Below are 12,965 nucleotides of genomic sequence, written 5' to 3' on the forward strand. Positions count from 1 at the left end.
AAGTTTCGCCTCTACACGAGGCAGAGCCTCCCTACGCCGAGGGCAGCAGAGCACTGAACCCGCTGCCCGGGGACGTCGCAGAGTCTCTCTGGAGACGTCAAACCCCACCGGGACGTGTTCCTGTGCCACCTGCTCTAGGAGACCCTGCCTTCCAACCCTAATGACTCTGTGATTTTCCGTACCGTGTAAATCATTAATTTGAGGTGCCCGGTGCTCAGTGAAGCCCTAAAGACCAAAAGCAGCTGAGGCCGATTCAGTATAGAGCAGGGGTTAATTACAGGCAGAGGAGAAGGCAGAGCATTACCGCACGGCGTCAGCAGGGAAAAGGACAAAGTCGGCAGTGCGGTGTTTTTTTGCCAGCATGTTTTAACACGCGTGGACTTGGATCAAATATTTCGGGAGAAGTCCTTGGCCGTGACGGCCACTGAACGCCGGCACGCAACCCTGCCCCGCGCCGCGGAGGGTTCTGGGAGCTGTAGTCCGCCAGCAGGGGAGGTGGTGCCTTGGAGCGGGACTCCCACAATGCACCTCGCGGCGCCGCCGCCGGGCCGGGCCGCCTCGCTGTCACGTGATCCGCGCGCCGGGACGAGCGGGCCGCTTCCACGGGGCTCCGCGCGCGCTCCGGGGGCGGGGCTTCCCTCAGGTAGGGGGCGGGGCCGGCGCCGGGGTAGGGGGCGCAGGGCGAGGGGCTGGGAGCTCGGAGCTCCGGGCTCCGTCCGCTTCCCGCTGCTCCCGGAGCGCAGCCGCGTCCCGAGCCTCCGCGGTAATGAAGCGGCGGTACGCGGCTGCGTCTGCCGGGGCTGCGCACAGGGGTCTCCTCGTCCCGGGAGGCTGCGGCGGGTCCGCGATGACGCCCAGGGGTGCCGTCGCCGTGCCCGGGGAGCCCTCGGCCGCCTCCGGGGTGTAACGGTTGTCAGGGGCTGTCACCGGCGAGGAGGCGGCGGGGGAGCGCCCGGTAACGGCACACGGGTGGGCTGTGCGGAGTTGGGCAGGGCCCGTCGGTGGTGTAGGAGTGATAGCAATCCATAATAACAATGAGCGTGTCACGGCAGTGTGTGACAGCAAGTGTGTGACAGCAATAGCAGGTGTGGAGCAGCGGTAACGGCAGCTGCATCACAACAGCAACGATCCGGCACCGGCTGAGTTTCCCTCAGCAGAGGCGGTGCTGTGGCACGGGTGGGTCGCGGCATTCCCGTGCCGCAGCTCTTGTCGCTGTTCTGTTCGTGGGCCCGAGCACTCGTGGTGTTCCCTAGCCGTAACCCACGGCACACAGCGCTTGAGATCGTTTGGAGGTACCTGTTGGCGGATGGAGGGTTTAGGTCCTGCCCCTTCCGCTCATCGAGCAGGCCGGGTAGCTTCTCCTGGAAACTGGGTTCTCCTGCTCTCAGACATGAGTGACTGCTCATCTCTGAAGGAACTACAAGTTTCATTTCCACGAGCTGGCTTTCTACTTGCTTTTATTGTGAATGCCAGTTTTAATGGATTTTTTTCTCACTTTCTTTCCTTCCCTATGAAGACATTAGTCTAGATGTAGTAAATTGGAAGAAATGGAAGAAAGGAAGATCAAGAGGAGGAGCCCCAAATCATCTTCCAGTCACTCTGCTCAGGTTGCTAACTCCAAGAAGAGCTCAGTGCCAGTCAGTAAAAGTACAGCCTTTTCCAACCCTGCCCCACAGCCTGCCGTACAAAAACCAAAGTTAAAACGGTAAGCTTAGGCCATTTGCAGACCTAGAGGAAGTGAGAGCCAGGAATTTGGCAATGCTGAGAGTTTAAAGATTGTTTAGACTGGCTGTGACAGAAGAGCTTCAGGCTTGTGAAGTTTTGATGATGTGTCTTTTTTAGCAACATGATTTATTTTTAATGCAATATAGTGGTTATTTTACAGCAAAGGAAAGTGTTCTACACTTTTCTTGTAAACTTACTGGAATGTTACACAATGCTCTACACTCATACCAACAGCAATTTAGCTGAAGCGGAGTATAGCCTGATGTGCCTGGTGAAAGACATGAGTTGGGTGATCAGATTTGGGCATCATATGGGAATAGTAGAGCCCCAGATGTACAGCTGTGAGGAACAAATGAAATATTACATGGCTGCAAGGTTGGAACTGACAACTGTGGCAGGAAATGAAGGACATAAATTGAACAGGATGAGCTAGAACTGGAATTTCCAGGTGTTTTGTGACTGGAGACCTCTCAGTTGGGGGGGTGTCTTGCATAAAGAGAGACATTCAGTTCTTCAGAAAGTACCACATCAGAATAGTTTGTGGTGTTTTGATGATAAGTTGGTTTCAGTTTGAGAACATTAATTTACCTGCATGTTAGAAAATGAGTTTTTTGGCTGTGGCAGACACAGTAGATAAATAAAGGAAGAGGAATTTTAAAGGGAAATGTTAGCTGGAGAGAGGCAGCAGAAAATTTACTGACCTCTGAGTTTTAGCTGAAGATTAAATACAGAACTGTCAGCATCAGCACAGAGAGTCTGTTTGAAGGATGCAGTATTGGCCTGATAAATAATTAATTTCTGCAATGCAAAGTCTATACGTTATTTTTCAGGAAAACTGTTAATACTTAGAGGGAAATACTAGTAGATACTAATGTGCTATAAATTGGTGGCTTCTGCAGTTGACTGAACAGTCTACTCAAGTCTCAATATTATCCTGGGATTTACTAGAAATTAATTTCTTGTAGTCCAAAAGATTGTGTAGAGAAGAAAATGTCCTTTTTGCTGTAAGTCCTGGCCGTTCTTGCTGAATTGTTAAACTTACCAAGCAGTGCTAATACAGATAATTGTTTGAACTTGTCAAGCAGGAGAGGTAATTGACACAATAATATGAGGATGAACTGCTGCTGTGATAATGGAGTAAGAGAATTTAATTAATTTTCACTTTACTGCAAGAATCCAATGAAGTAAGTTCTCAAAGACTAATAGTTTATTTTATTACACATCAGAATTGAGTAGAAAAATGGATGACCTGTCTGTATTACAAACCATTAAGTCTGAAACTGAAGCAGAGCCTAAACTGAGTTGCTCTGAGTTGAACTGGATATGGTGATTGTTGGACTGCTGGTTGTTTCTATAGCATATAGTCTGTATGATGTTTTATAGACTACAGAAGCTCTTGGGCTGGACAAAGAATTATTATTTCCCATAAGAAAGAGAGAATTTGCAGAGCATGGGAAGGATAGGCCTTACTGTGCTTTAAACCCCATTATCTTCACTAATTAAGTAGAGCTTCTTTTTTAAGTCAGCAATTTTTTTTTTTAATATCCCATAGTATCGTAAATTAAAATTTTTAGGCTCAGATTTTTTCACTGGATCAGGTTCTGAACAGATTCATCACAAGGCTCCAGGACAGTCTCCTACCTAAACTGTATTAGGATGCAGCCTGTCTGTCTGTCTGTCTCTGGGTCAGAGATGGAACATGCTGCTTCCCACTGGTAGCTGTTTAGTTTCCATATTGGTTGTTCACAGGGATTTAACATGGTTTTTAATTTTCATCCATATAGTTCCTGTGGGCATTTGGTGCTCTGAATAAATGCTGTGTCTAGAGAGAAGTGTATGGGATCCAGGGATTTTGATGATTTTCTTGCAGGAAGGGTTGTAGAGTATTTTTAGCAATTTGATGTTTGGGCATGGACTAGTTTCATTTGGTACATTAGAGTAGTGGGAGAGTGGTTTTGATGGTGAGATTTACAAAACTGGGATGTTATTTGTGGGTTGAAAGAAAGAACTGTAGGAAAATTTATGTGGTGGCAAGGTCACCTTCCAAAGCTTATAACCAGCTGTTTTCCACACGGGTTGGAGTCTACAGATGTTTGTGACAGGAGGGACAGTATGATTTTTGAGGGGGGTTCTCTCTGGCCTGCAGATGCTTTTTGGGTGATTTTATGTAGATAATGTCTGCCTGGGGAAGTGGTGGAATCACAATCCCTGGAAATGTTAAAAAATCATGAGTGTGGTGCTTGAGGATGTGGGTTAGTGGTGAACATGGCTGTGCTGGGTTAATGGTTGGACTTGATCTTAGAGGTCTTCTCTGTGCTAATGCCCTGTTGTCACTGCTGGGTAGTGCTGGCCCACTGTAGGTTACTAAGATGGCCATCACAGATGTGTGGTCCAAGCAGACTGTTGGAACCCTTCATTTTGCAGTATCAAAGTGCTGAGATAGTGATGTTCTTTATTTGTAAGCAAGCTGGAGGTCCAGTGTTTATCTTAAAAGCAATGACTGAAATATGCACTATGAATTTCTCATTTAATTTTCAAAGCTCAGATGTACACTTGTTTACATTTCAAATTTACAGTGAAATTGAAAGCAGGAAGTAATACTTGTTTTGTTCAATTATTTTTTTTTTTAGCGTAATCAAAGAGAAAGCCAAACCTCCAGGAGCTGAAGCAAAAGGGGCACAGGCAGCACCAATCCAGCATTCTTTTCTCACAGATGTATCAGATGTCCAGGAAATGGAAAGGGGACTTCTGAGTCTCTTGAATGACTTCCACTCTGGCAAACTACAGGCATTTGGTAAGTGCATGAATTGTGTGTGTACAATAGTTACTTTTTATAGCTGTACAGTGGTAACATTTGCAAACAAGTGTGCTGCATGGACAGACTGCCACATGAAATCCACATAATACATCTTACTGCATTTTAAAATTGCAGTCACATTGTAACATTGTCTGTGTTGTGAGATTATTAACATGCCATTCCATTATCCCTTCCACCTTTCCTTAAGATACCAAGTTTAAAATAACTATTTTATGTAGGAAGAAGTAACTGTGTTTAGCACCCAGTTTTGTTGCATATGAACATTTAAGACTATTGGTAACAACTTTTATGAAATTCAATGCAAGCTGCATTTTACCCAGGTTACTCAGTCTTAGCTTCTTAGTATTTTTATAGCCTGAGAGTTGATGGAGGTTTTAGAAGAAATATTGCACATTTTTGCATTCTTTTCTCCCTTGTACTAAGTAGAAAAATGCATGTGTACTTTTGCAAGTTTAGTGTTTGATAAACGTGTCAATTTCACACTGATTTTACAAAGGAACCTGAAAAGTTTGTATTACATCAACCATCTGCTTCAAGAAAGCAACGCTTAGAGAAATCAGAATTGGAAAGAAGTTTTTTTTGACTGAATTTTAAGTTAAAGTACAGGGCCTTTCTGAATCAGAGAAAAATTCAAGAGTATAGAAAAACCACATGCATTCTAAAAAACTCTGAGAACATTGGATAGCTACTGTAAATTCAGCACAACGTAGCAACAAATGGGATGACAGAAACTTCAATAGTGAAACCACCAAGAAAGCAAATGTACTTGTAAAATTGATGTTTAAATTCTCTGATGTAAAAAGCTGCATCTTCATACCTTCATTTTCGCTCTTGGGTTTCTTTATATGAAGTTTTTACTCGCTGTTTTAGGAAATGAATGTTCCATAGAGCAGATGGAGCACGTGCGGAGCATGCAGGAGAAACTTGCTCGCCTCAATCTGGAGCTCTATGGGGAGATGGAAGAACTCCCTGAAGACAAAAGAAAACTGGCCAGTGATTCCAACCTGGATAGACTGCTGTCAGATGTAAGTACTGGGAAGGCAGAAATCATGGAGCTTAGCCCACAGCAAAGATTGGTTCAGGAAAACTCCGCCCCTGTGTGTGCAGTGATTTACAGTTGAGGAGAACGTAGCTTTTCAGTGAACCAAGGTGTGTCTTGCCCTCCTCTGGGTTCTGAGAGAACACAGAATTGTTTTCACTTGTTACAGCTGCTGGTTGCTTTGGGGAGGGGAGCAGGCTGGCTGCAAGCTGCCTGAGCCTGTCAGCCTGCTTAGGCACAGCCCATGTACTAGGGAACTACAACCACTTTCCCTGCAGTCCATCCTCCTACATCTGGGGAAGGTGACACACAACAAAGAATACAGTTCTGTACATTCTACACTTTGTCTAGTGTATTTCCATAAAAACCAAAATTGTTAAAATTTCTTTAAATTTCTTGAGATCAGCACATTGGGAAACTTAATTTCCAAACTTAATTTGGAACTTAGCTCATTGTATAGAATTCAGTGTAGGTTTGATTTTTGTAAGAAATCATACCTTTCGGCCCAAACTATTAGTTATATCCTTCATTATTTTAATGTGTTCATTTCAGCATACCAACATAATTGTTGCATTTCTTCGACTAACTGAAGTGCCATTTCTCATAATTTCTACATTTTTATTGCAGCTAGAAGAACTAAATTCATCCATGTATCCTTTTTCTAAAATGTTTGTTTTGCATTATAATTACTAACTGTAGTCAAATTGCAGTGTGTTTCCCTAGTAACTGATGCCTTTACAAGACTCAGATTCCTTTGATAATGCTTTGTGTTATTTGTTTTTTAATTTTACACAGAATCAAAGTGCAAATCCAGGTGTTTATTTTCCACATTCCTCTGAGCACTGCAAAGCTCAGTACCTAGAGTTGTAGTTAATTGTGATGCTGTGCTTTCAAATTAGTACTATAATACAGCATCAATTTTTAGGTTCTTCCAATACATAAGTGACTGTATCTTAACACATGTAATTACAGGTTGTTTCTTTCACCTGGTGATTTATTTAGCTACCATGTTCCACTTATGTACCATAGTGTATTGTCAGTGGCAAAACCCATCAGCAGCAGGCTCTTTCTGCATGCATCTTATTGAGACATTCTGGAACAAACATCCATAGTAATATTCCTTCAATATTTAGAGGCATCTGTCCCACTGATAACTGAATTATATTACCTTTTCATTTTTTTCTAGAAATGTGTGTGGTTGTTTCTAACTGCTTGACCGTGGAGAGTGAGCTGACCTAATTTTTTATTTCTGGGGTCAGGTACTTCAGCAGAGGTTAGGAACTGGAAAATGTGCGCTCAGCCCACAGAGGGGATAAAGCTGAATGTCTCAGCTTGTCTTTCACACTGTGCTTTTGATAAGGCAGGATGGCAGTGGCAGAGTGTAGCGCTCAGTATACTCTGCAGTCTGGTTATTTCTGTTGTTGCTGTCTTGTTCATGCCTTCTGTGTATGTGAAAGTGTTATTCCTTAATGATTTGCTTCAGCCAAAAGCTACATTTAGCTGATGCTCAAGATATTCCAAATGGTACTACAGGCTGAGAGAGAACATCTTTGTCAGTCTGGATTCTCCAGCTTTGCTTTTGTTTTTCTGGACAATGGAATCAAGAAGAGTTATGACTTTGTGTTGTTTTTTAATTTTACACAACAAAGAATCAAAGTGCAAATCCAGATGTTTATTTTGCACATTTCTCTGAGCATTGCATTATGCCAGGGCTCAGTACCTAGAGTTGTACTTAATTGTGATGCTGTGCTTTTTATTACTGCCTTACTTAACAGAAAAACTGGAGAAACTTAGAAATATATTTCTTCTCAGTGTTCATATGGTTGCAAGTGGTACGTGTATATAAGTTCATTGGCATTTCTCCAGTTTTTATGAAGGTACTGATAATGTTGCCTTTCTGATCATTATACAGACAATCTGCTCACTGTCTCTTTAGTGTTTTGTTGATTGGTGATGCCACAGATAATTTATTGTTAATAAAGTGAAAAGTTTTAAATATATGATGTTTCGTTTGCAGAAGCTGCTATTGGTTTGGCTGTGTGAGAAAGATGAGTTTTAGCATTGTCCAAATGTTTGCAGTTTATGTTTTTCCGTACTATGAATAAGTATAAAATCTCACCAAATTAGAATTAGCGTGCATGCTAACAGTCTACATAAATTAAGTATTGTGAAAATCCAAAACTGGGTAAATAGTTACTGTTCAATAAATCTAGGATAATCAATTTTGTAGTTACTCTGATGTTGTAAATAGATGATACCAACTGATGATACCAATTAATTGGTGTCAACTTTATGTGCACAGCCAGAGGGAAAAAAAATCTGTATTAGTATAAAATCAGGCTGGTTTTAGATCCAAAATTTCTATCACCATGCCTTTAGTTCTAGATTTATTTTATATTCAGTTTTTAGGTAATACATTCAGATTCCACACTGACTTTACACTTACTGAACAAGGAATGGAATTTTTATCCTTCTTCCTGAGTGCAAAGCTTTCATCAGCCCAGAGTGGGCATGTGGCCAGAAAATAGAAGATTCCTTTTGTTGGGCATCTTTGGAGAAGAGGCTTCAGCCACAAGATGTGGTTTTGGACTGTGCAGCACCAAGCCTGCAGCACAGTGGGGACAGAAGAGTCCTTTAACCACCTCTGAGTGCTCTGGCTACAGATTCAGCCTCAATTTCCCTGTCTCACCTATCACGCAGCTCTCCATGATTTACAAACCAGTAGGATCCCAGTGCTTGTCCCCTCAGGTTGTTCTTGTTCTTTACACGATTTATCTCCTTCATTGCCAAGATTCTGCAGGAGTTTGCGTGCTGGTAAGTGCACCTAGGAGTCCCTGCCTGCAGCTGAGCACGTACCTGTGATGTTGTGAAATCCAGAGTCAGCCTAAGAGAACGACAATACACCAAGCTTCTCACAGAGTGAAGCCAAGGTTGATGTTTGTTCTCCACACACACGCACCTCTGACCAGTAATTGGGCAGTTACCAGTTCTGCACAGCCCCTTCTCACATCAGCACTATGCCCTTGTTTCTGGGCAGACTTCTGAACAACAGGCAAAAAGTAGCATCTTCAAGCCTCATGCCTCATACCAGGTATGGCAAAAGTGACTAGCAGAGCTGCAGTTACACAAACAAAATTGTATTCCTGCAGCTCACTTGGATGCAGGAGCAGAGCTGTGTGCTCAGGAGCAGCCTCTCGCCAGCAAGTGCAGTGTATCACAGCATTGTAACACACACTCGTCCCAAACCACACTTGTAATCTGAGAGTTTAGATATTCTCTATTAGAGGCAGCTCTTCTCCATTTTTGGGCTCTGACATCAAACTGCTTAGGCTTACTATGTCAAACACATTTCAAATAACTTACTTACAAACATGTTGGATGTCTTTATCTCATTTCTGCAGCAAGGTATGCAAGGACAGAGGGTATAATTTGAGATACAGACATAAATTAATACCTATCTCAAGTAGCTGTTTAGAATTATACAAGACTTAGCCCCTTTTTCTGCAATTGCTTTAAGCCCATGGGCAATTACAAGTTACAAAGAATGCACTAATTAGCAAATAATTGAGAAATTAGGAAATTCTTTTTCCCTTACCTCCTCCTGGATACAACTTTGTGTCTTTGACACAGTCCATTAATGGTTGGTGCTTATTAACTTGGATTCATACAAGAAAATTCTGTAGCAAGACTATTGAGATACTGAACTCTTTTATGTGGTAATGAGCTAATCACATTTCTGGGCTCCTGCAGGAAAAGAAAAAAAATCTACTGTAACATATTTGTGGAGTCTTTTGTAATTAGAAAAGTATGTAAGTGGCTGCAGAAAATGAGCTCATTTCTAGTATGTTGTTTCCTGAAGAGTTGTTTGTGGTGATAAAAGTATATAACCATTAAATGTTTAATATAATTACCAGTGTGAGTTAAGCCAGTCCTGTGGTTTAAAAACTCACACTGATAAGTGGGTTTGGTGTTTGGAAGAAGGTGCTCCTTGCTGCATCACTGTGGGGGATCTGGGGCACAAGTTACATTCCCCTCTGTACTTCCACTTGAAGGCAACAACACCGTAAGAAACAGATGGGCTGAGTCTATTAGTGCATGGTTGGTGTCACTGCTAAAATTTTGGGGTGTCTGACAATGCAATTGCCTGTGCAGCACCAGGCCTGCTGACATCAGATGGGATTCATCCTTCTTAGTGAGGGAGGAGAGCCTGCTCAGGAAGTAGCAGGGCTCACTGGCAGAGCTTTACAATAGATGTGGAGGGGGACTGGGACAGTACCAGGCTTGTTATTGGCAAGATGTGGGATGAGATGCAGAGGTCAGAGGGACAGGGAGATGGCAAAGGGCCTCTGCTGCTCTCAGCTGTGCTGGCCCCACTGGAGCACACCTGCAATCCCAGGGACTCATCTGGTAGCAGAAGCCAACAGGAAAACGCCGAGGAGGAAACATGTCAAAGAAATTAAGGCGTACTCCTTTGGGAAAGACTGATTCTGCAATGAGACCAGACATTTCAGATTCCTGAATCAGTACTGAACTTTGCTTAAATAAAGCTTTACAAAGAGACTTGTGGCACACATCCACAAGACCTGTACATTTCTCTCTCCTAAGTAAAAAAAAAAAAAGAAAACCGTATGTTTTTAGTAGATGATGTTAGATATAAATTTTAAATCAAAAATCAGTCATTGTAATAGACCATAATTTTCCTAATATTTGGAAATAGTAAGATTAATATGAGACCTCCAACTTACAGCTCTTTAATCATATTAAACCACAAAAACCAGAACATGACATAACCAAGAACAATTCCCAACAAACTGAGAGGCTGGGACGAGACTGAATGAATGAGTAGTTTGCAAATTATCTGATCATCCTGATCAATGCAATATTGCAGAATCAAGCTGTAATACTAAAACACATACAGTCTAACAGTTAAGCAAGTGCTAATACAAGAAATATTATACAGAACTCTCAAAATTGCAATGCAGGTGTGAAGGAAAGTAGGTGTATATTAGAACAAAAATCTATGCCATCTTCATAAAAATTTTAAACCAAAAATCCTACCTAACAATCCAAATTACATCTACAGTCGATTTTAGACAGTACTCACTTTGGATTAATACAGATCAAGACAGTTTTGAACTGTGACAGTTAAAATGCAACCCCCCCTACATCAAGATGTAATAATCTTTTCCAGCAAATAAAGTCTACATGAAGAGGTATTTGCAAAAAGGAAGTTTTAAAACCTAAAAAAAATTTAAAATAATTAATGTTCTAAAATGCTAGGGGACAAAAGGATAAAAAACACTGACAAAATTGGTTTTGATATGAAAAGTTTTGAGATATCAATTTTAGCACTTTTTTGGTTAGCAAATTCACTATGGAGGCAATGTTTATAAAAACCATACAATCTGTCAAAATTTCCAGCCTCTTAATTTTGAAGAAAATGACACGTAAATAATTAATGGTTTTCCACAGAACATTCTTACTTTAACGCTACTTTATGTTGAAAGGCTAAATGCAAAGTAAACCAGGGAATATGTGCTTTTTATGTACCCTTCTACAGCAAAAGGACCTCCTGACTGGTCTATGATCTCTTGGTGACTTTGGATGAGAAGGCAGGTGACCAAGTTCCTCACAAGGGCAGTGAAAGACAATGTATTGAAGCTCTAGAAGAAAGGCTTGTTATAAACTGAACCACTCTTCTTCCAAAGGCAGGATATGTAACAGAAAAAACAAGTAACATGCTTGAGGCATAGCACTTCTGCATTTTCTGATAGAATACAATGAATTACAACTTCCCACAAAATTACTTTCATTTTTTTTCTTGAAACATACTCTGTATTTCCATAGCTTAACTCAAGCTTTCTATCAGCTCAAGCTATGCAAAATAAGGCACAAAAGCACTTAGTAGAGTGCTGAATTTCACAGCATTTTAATGAAATACACACCTAAGTTAACACAGGGATTCCCAAAGTATTTCCTTTGCCTTCTGCAGAGAAATCATATATTGCTGAAACTCCTTACTATACGTAAATTTCTTGCTAAGTCTGACACAGCCAGTCAGGGATGCTAGGCCTTCAGAAGCCTTTAGGTGAGTGTTCACAGTAGCTGTTGTAATGTTTATTCCCCTTCCTGCTCCTCCAGCTGTCAGGAAAATAATGGATTTTCAATATGAAATCAATTGATTTTCTTAATATGCAACAGTCCTTCAAATACCAGTGTTCCTTACTTGCCTTTTGGTTGGACACTAAAAACCACAGGCCCTTTGTACAAGACAGTCCTGATGCAGTCCTGATGCAGAACAAGGACCTTGTTCCACGCCACGGACCATCCCCTCTTGTGTCAGATTCAATGCAGCCTTACTTGAGCCAAAGGCAGAAAAGCAGTCAGAGCTCTGAGGTGAAGGGACAGCAAGAGGCAGCAGTGCAGCTCTCAGGGATACACCACAGAGCGTACACGCACTGCAGAGCACGATGTAGCTCCCATGTCCCTCACACTGGGAAACAACACAGCCACACATGGTTCAACAGCAGTACTGCCAGAATTTGGGTTTCCATCAACATACCACTGAATGTCAGCTTAAATTGCTTTAACTATTTATGATGTTTTGATAATTTCATAGGCCTCTCATAAATGAGACCAGTCAAAAGAACAGAGTAATTTCAGCTGCTTCCAGATTAAATTAATCAATATCCATAAGAGTGAAAGTGTCAAGAATATATTCTACCAGAGATGAAATAGAATTCATCTAGCTTTCTGTGGCCCAGAATGCTGGTGAAATGTGGTAAACAGTACTAAGAGTCTTCTTGAAGCTTTGTATTTAAGCTGTGAGATCACAAACTTCATGTTTCATCACAATACCAAATTTTTTAGTATTATAACTAAACAAAGGCTGTTTTGGACAATAATTTAAATGCAATACATTGAATAGCTATATACCAGTAGGCTGGAAAAAGGTACTGTGAAATCACTTTGAAACACACTAACAGTGTACAACCAGGTACAAGTAGTGTACAATCAGTATATGCTTTAGGTACAAACAATGTACAATCTACCTTTAAAGCAGAAACTGCACCTTTAAAACCCATTTTGCCAATTCAAAGAAATATTACTCAAAGGAAATTACACAGTATTCAACTTCCCCCCTCCATGTCCCCAGACAAAAGCAATTAATTCAAAGACTCCTGTGAAGTTTATATTTTGCTTATGTACTGTCAGGACAACCCTATATTGTCTCATTTGGTTATTGGTATGTAGACATTACTAACATCTTTGCTATACAATCCCAAGTTCGTTGTTAAGACCATTACAAGAACATAGCATTTAAATTTTTTTTTGTTTTGTTTTTAGATAATGAAGTCCTTGGTTTTCATGTGTTTTCCTCTA

General features: G+C 41.3%; 1 protein-coding gene across 5 annotated transcripts; it reads left to right on the forward strand.

The window, feature by feature from the left end:
* The first annotated feature begins 487 nt into the window (after positions 1-487).
* CCDC28A (coiled-coil domain containing 28A) lies at positions 488-7,582 on the forward strand. 5 transcript variants are annotated; one of them, XM_074537635.1, is made up of 6 exons: positions 489-643; positions 1,517-1,705; positions 4,356-4,519; positions 5,414-5,568; positions 6,210-6,232; positions 7,066-7,582. In XM_074537635.1, exons 2-6 carry the CDS (start codon positions 1,548-1,550, stop codon positions 7,118-7,120), a joined length of 555 nt encoding a protein of 184 aa, XP_074393736.1. In that variant the 5' UTR covers positions 489-643; positions 1,517-1,547; the 3' UTR covers positions 7,121-7,582. The 5 variants fall into 5 exon arrangements, with proteins under 5 accessions (XP_074393732.1, XP_074393736.1, XP_074393734.1 ...); XM_074537631.1 differs by lacking the exons at positions 6,210-6,232; positions 7,066-7,582 and having other exon boundaries at positions 488-643; positions 5,414-5,679; XM_074537633.1 differs by lacking the exons at positions 489-643; positions 6,210-6,232; positions 7,066-7,582 and adding an exon at positions 650-777 and having other exon boundaries at positions 5,414-5,679.
* Positions 7,583-12,965: the final 5,383 nt, after the last annotated feature.

The sequence above is a fragment of the Zonotrichia albicollis genome, chromosome 3 (assembly GCF_047830755.1).
Source record: "Zonotrichia albicollis isolate bZonAlb1 chromosome 3, bZonAlb1.hap1, whole genome shotgun sequence".
Taxonomy (NCBI): domain Eukaryota; kingdom Metazoa; phylum Chordata; class Aves; order Passeriformes; family Passerellidae; genus Zonotrichia; species Zonotrichia albicollis.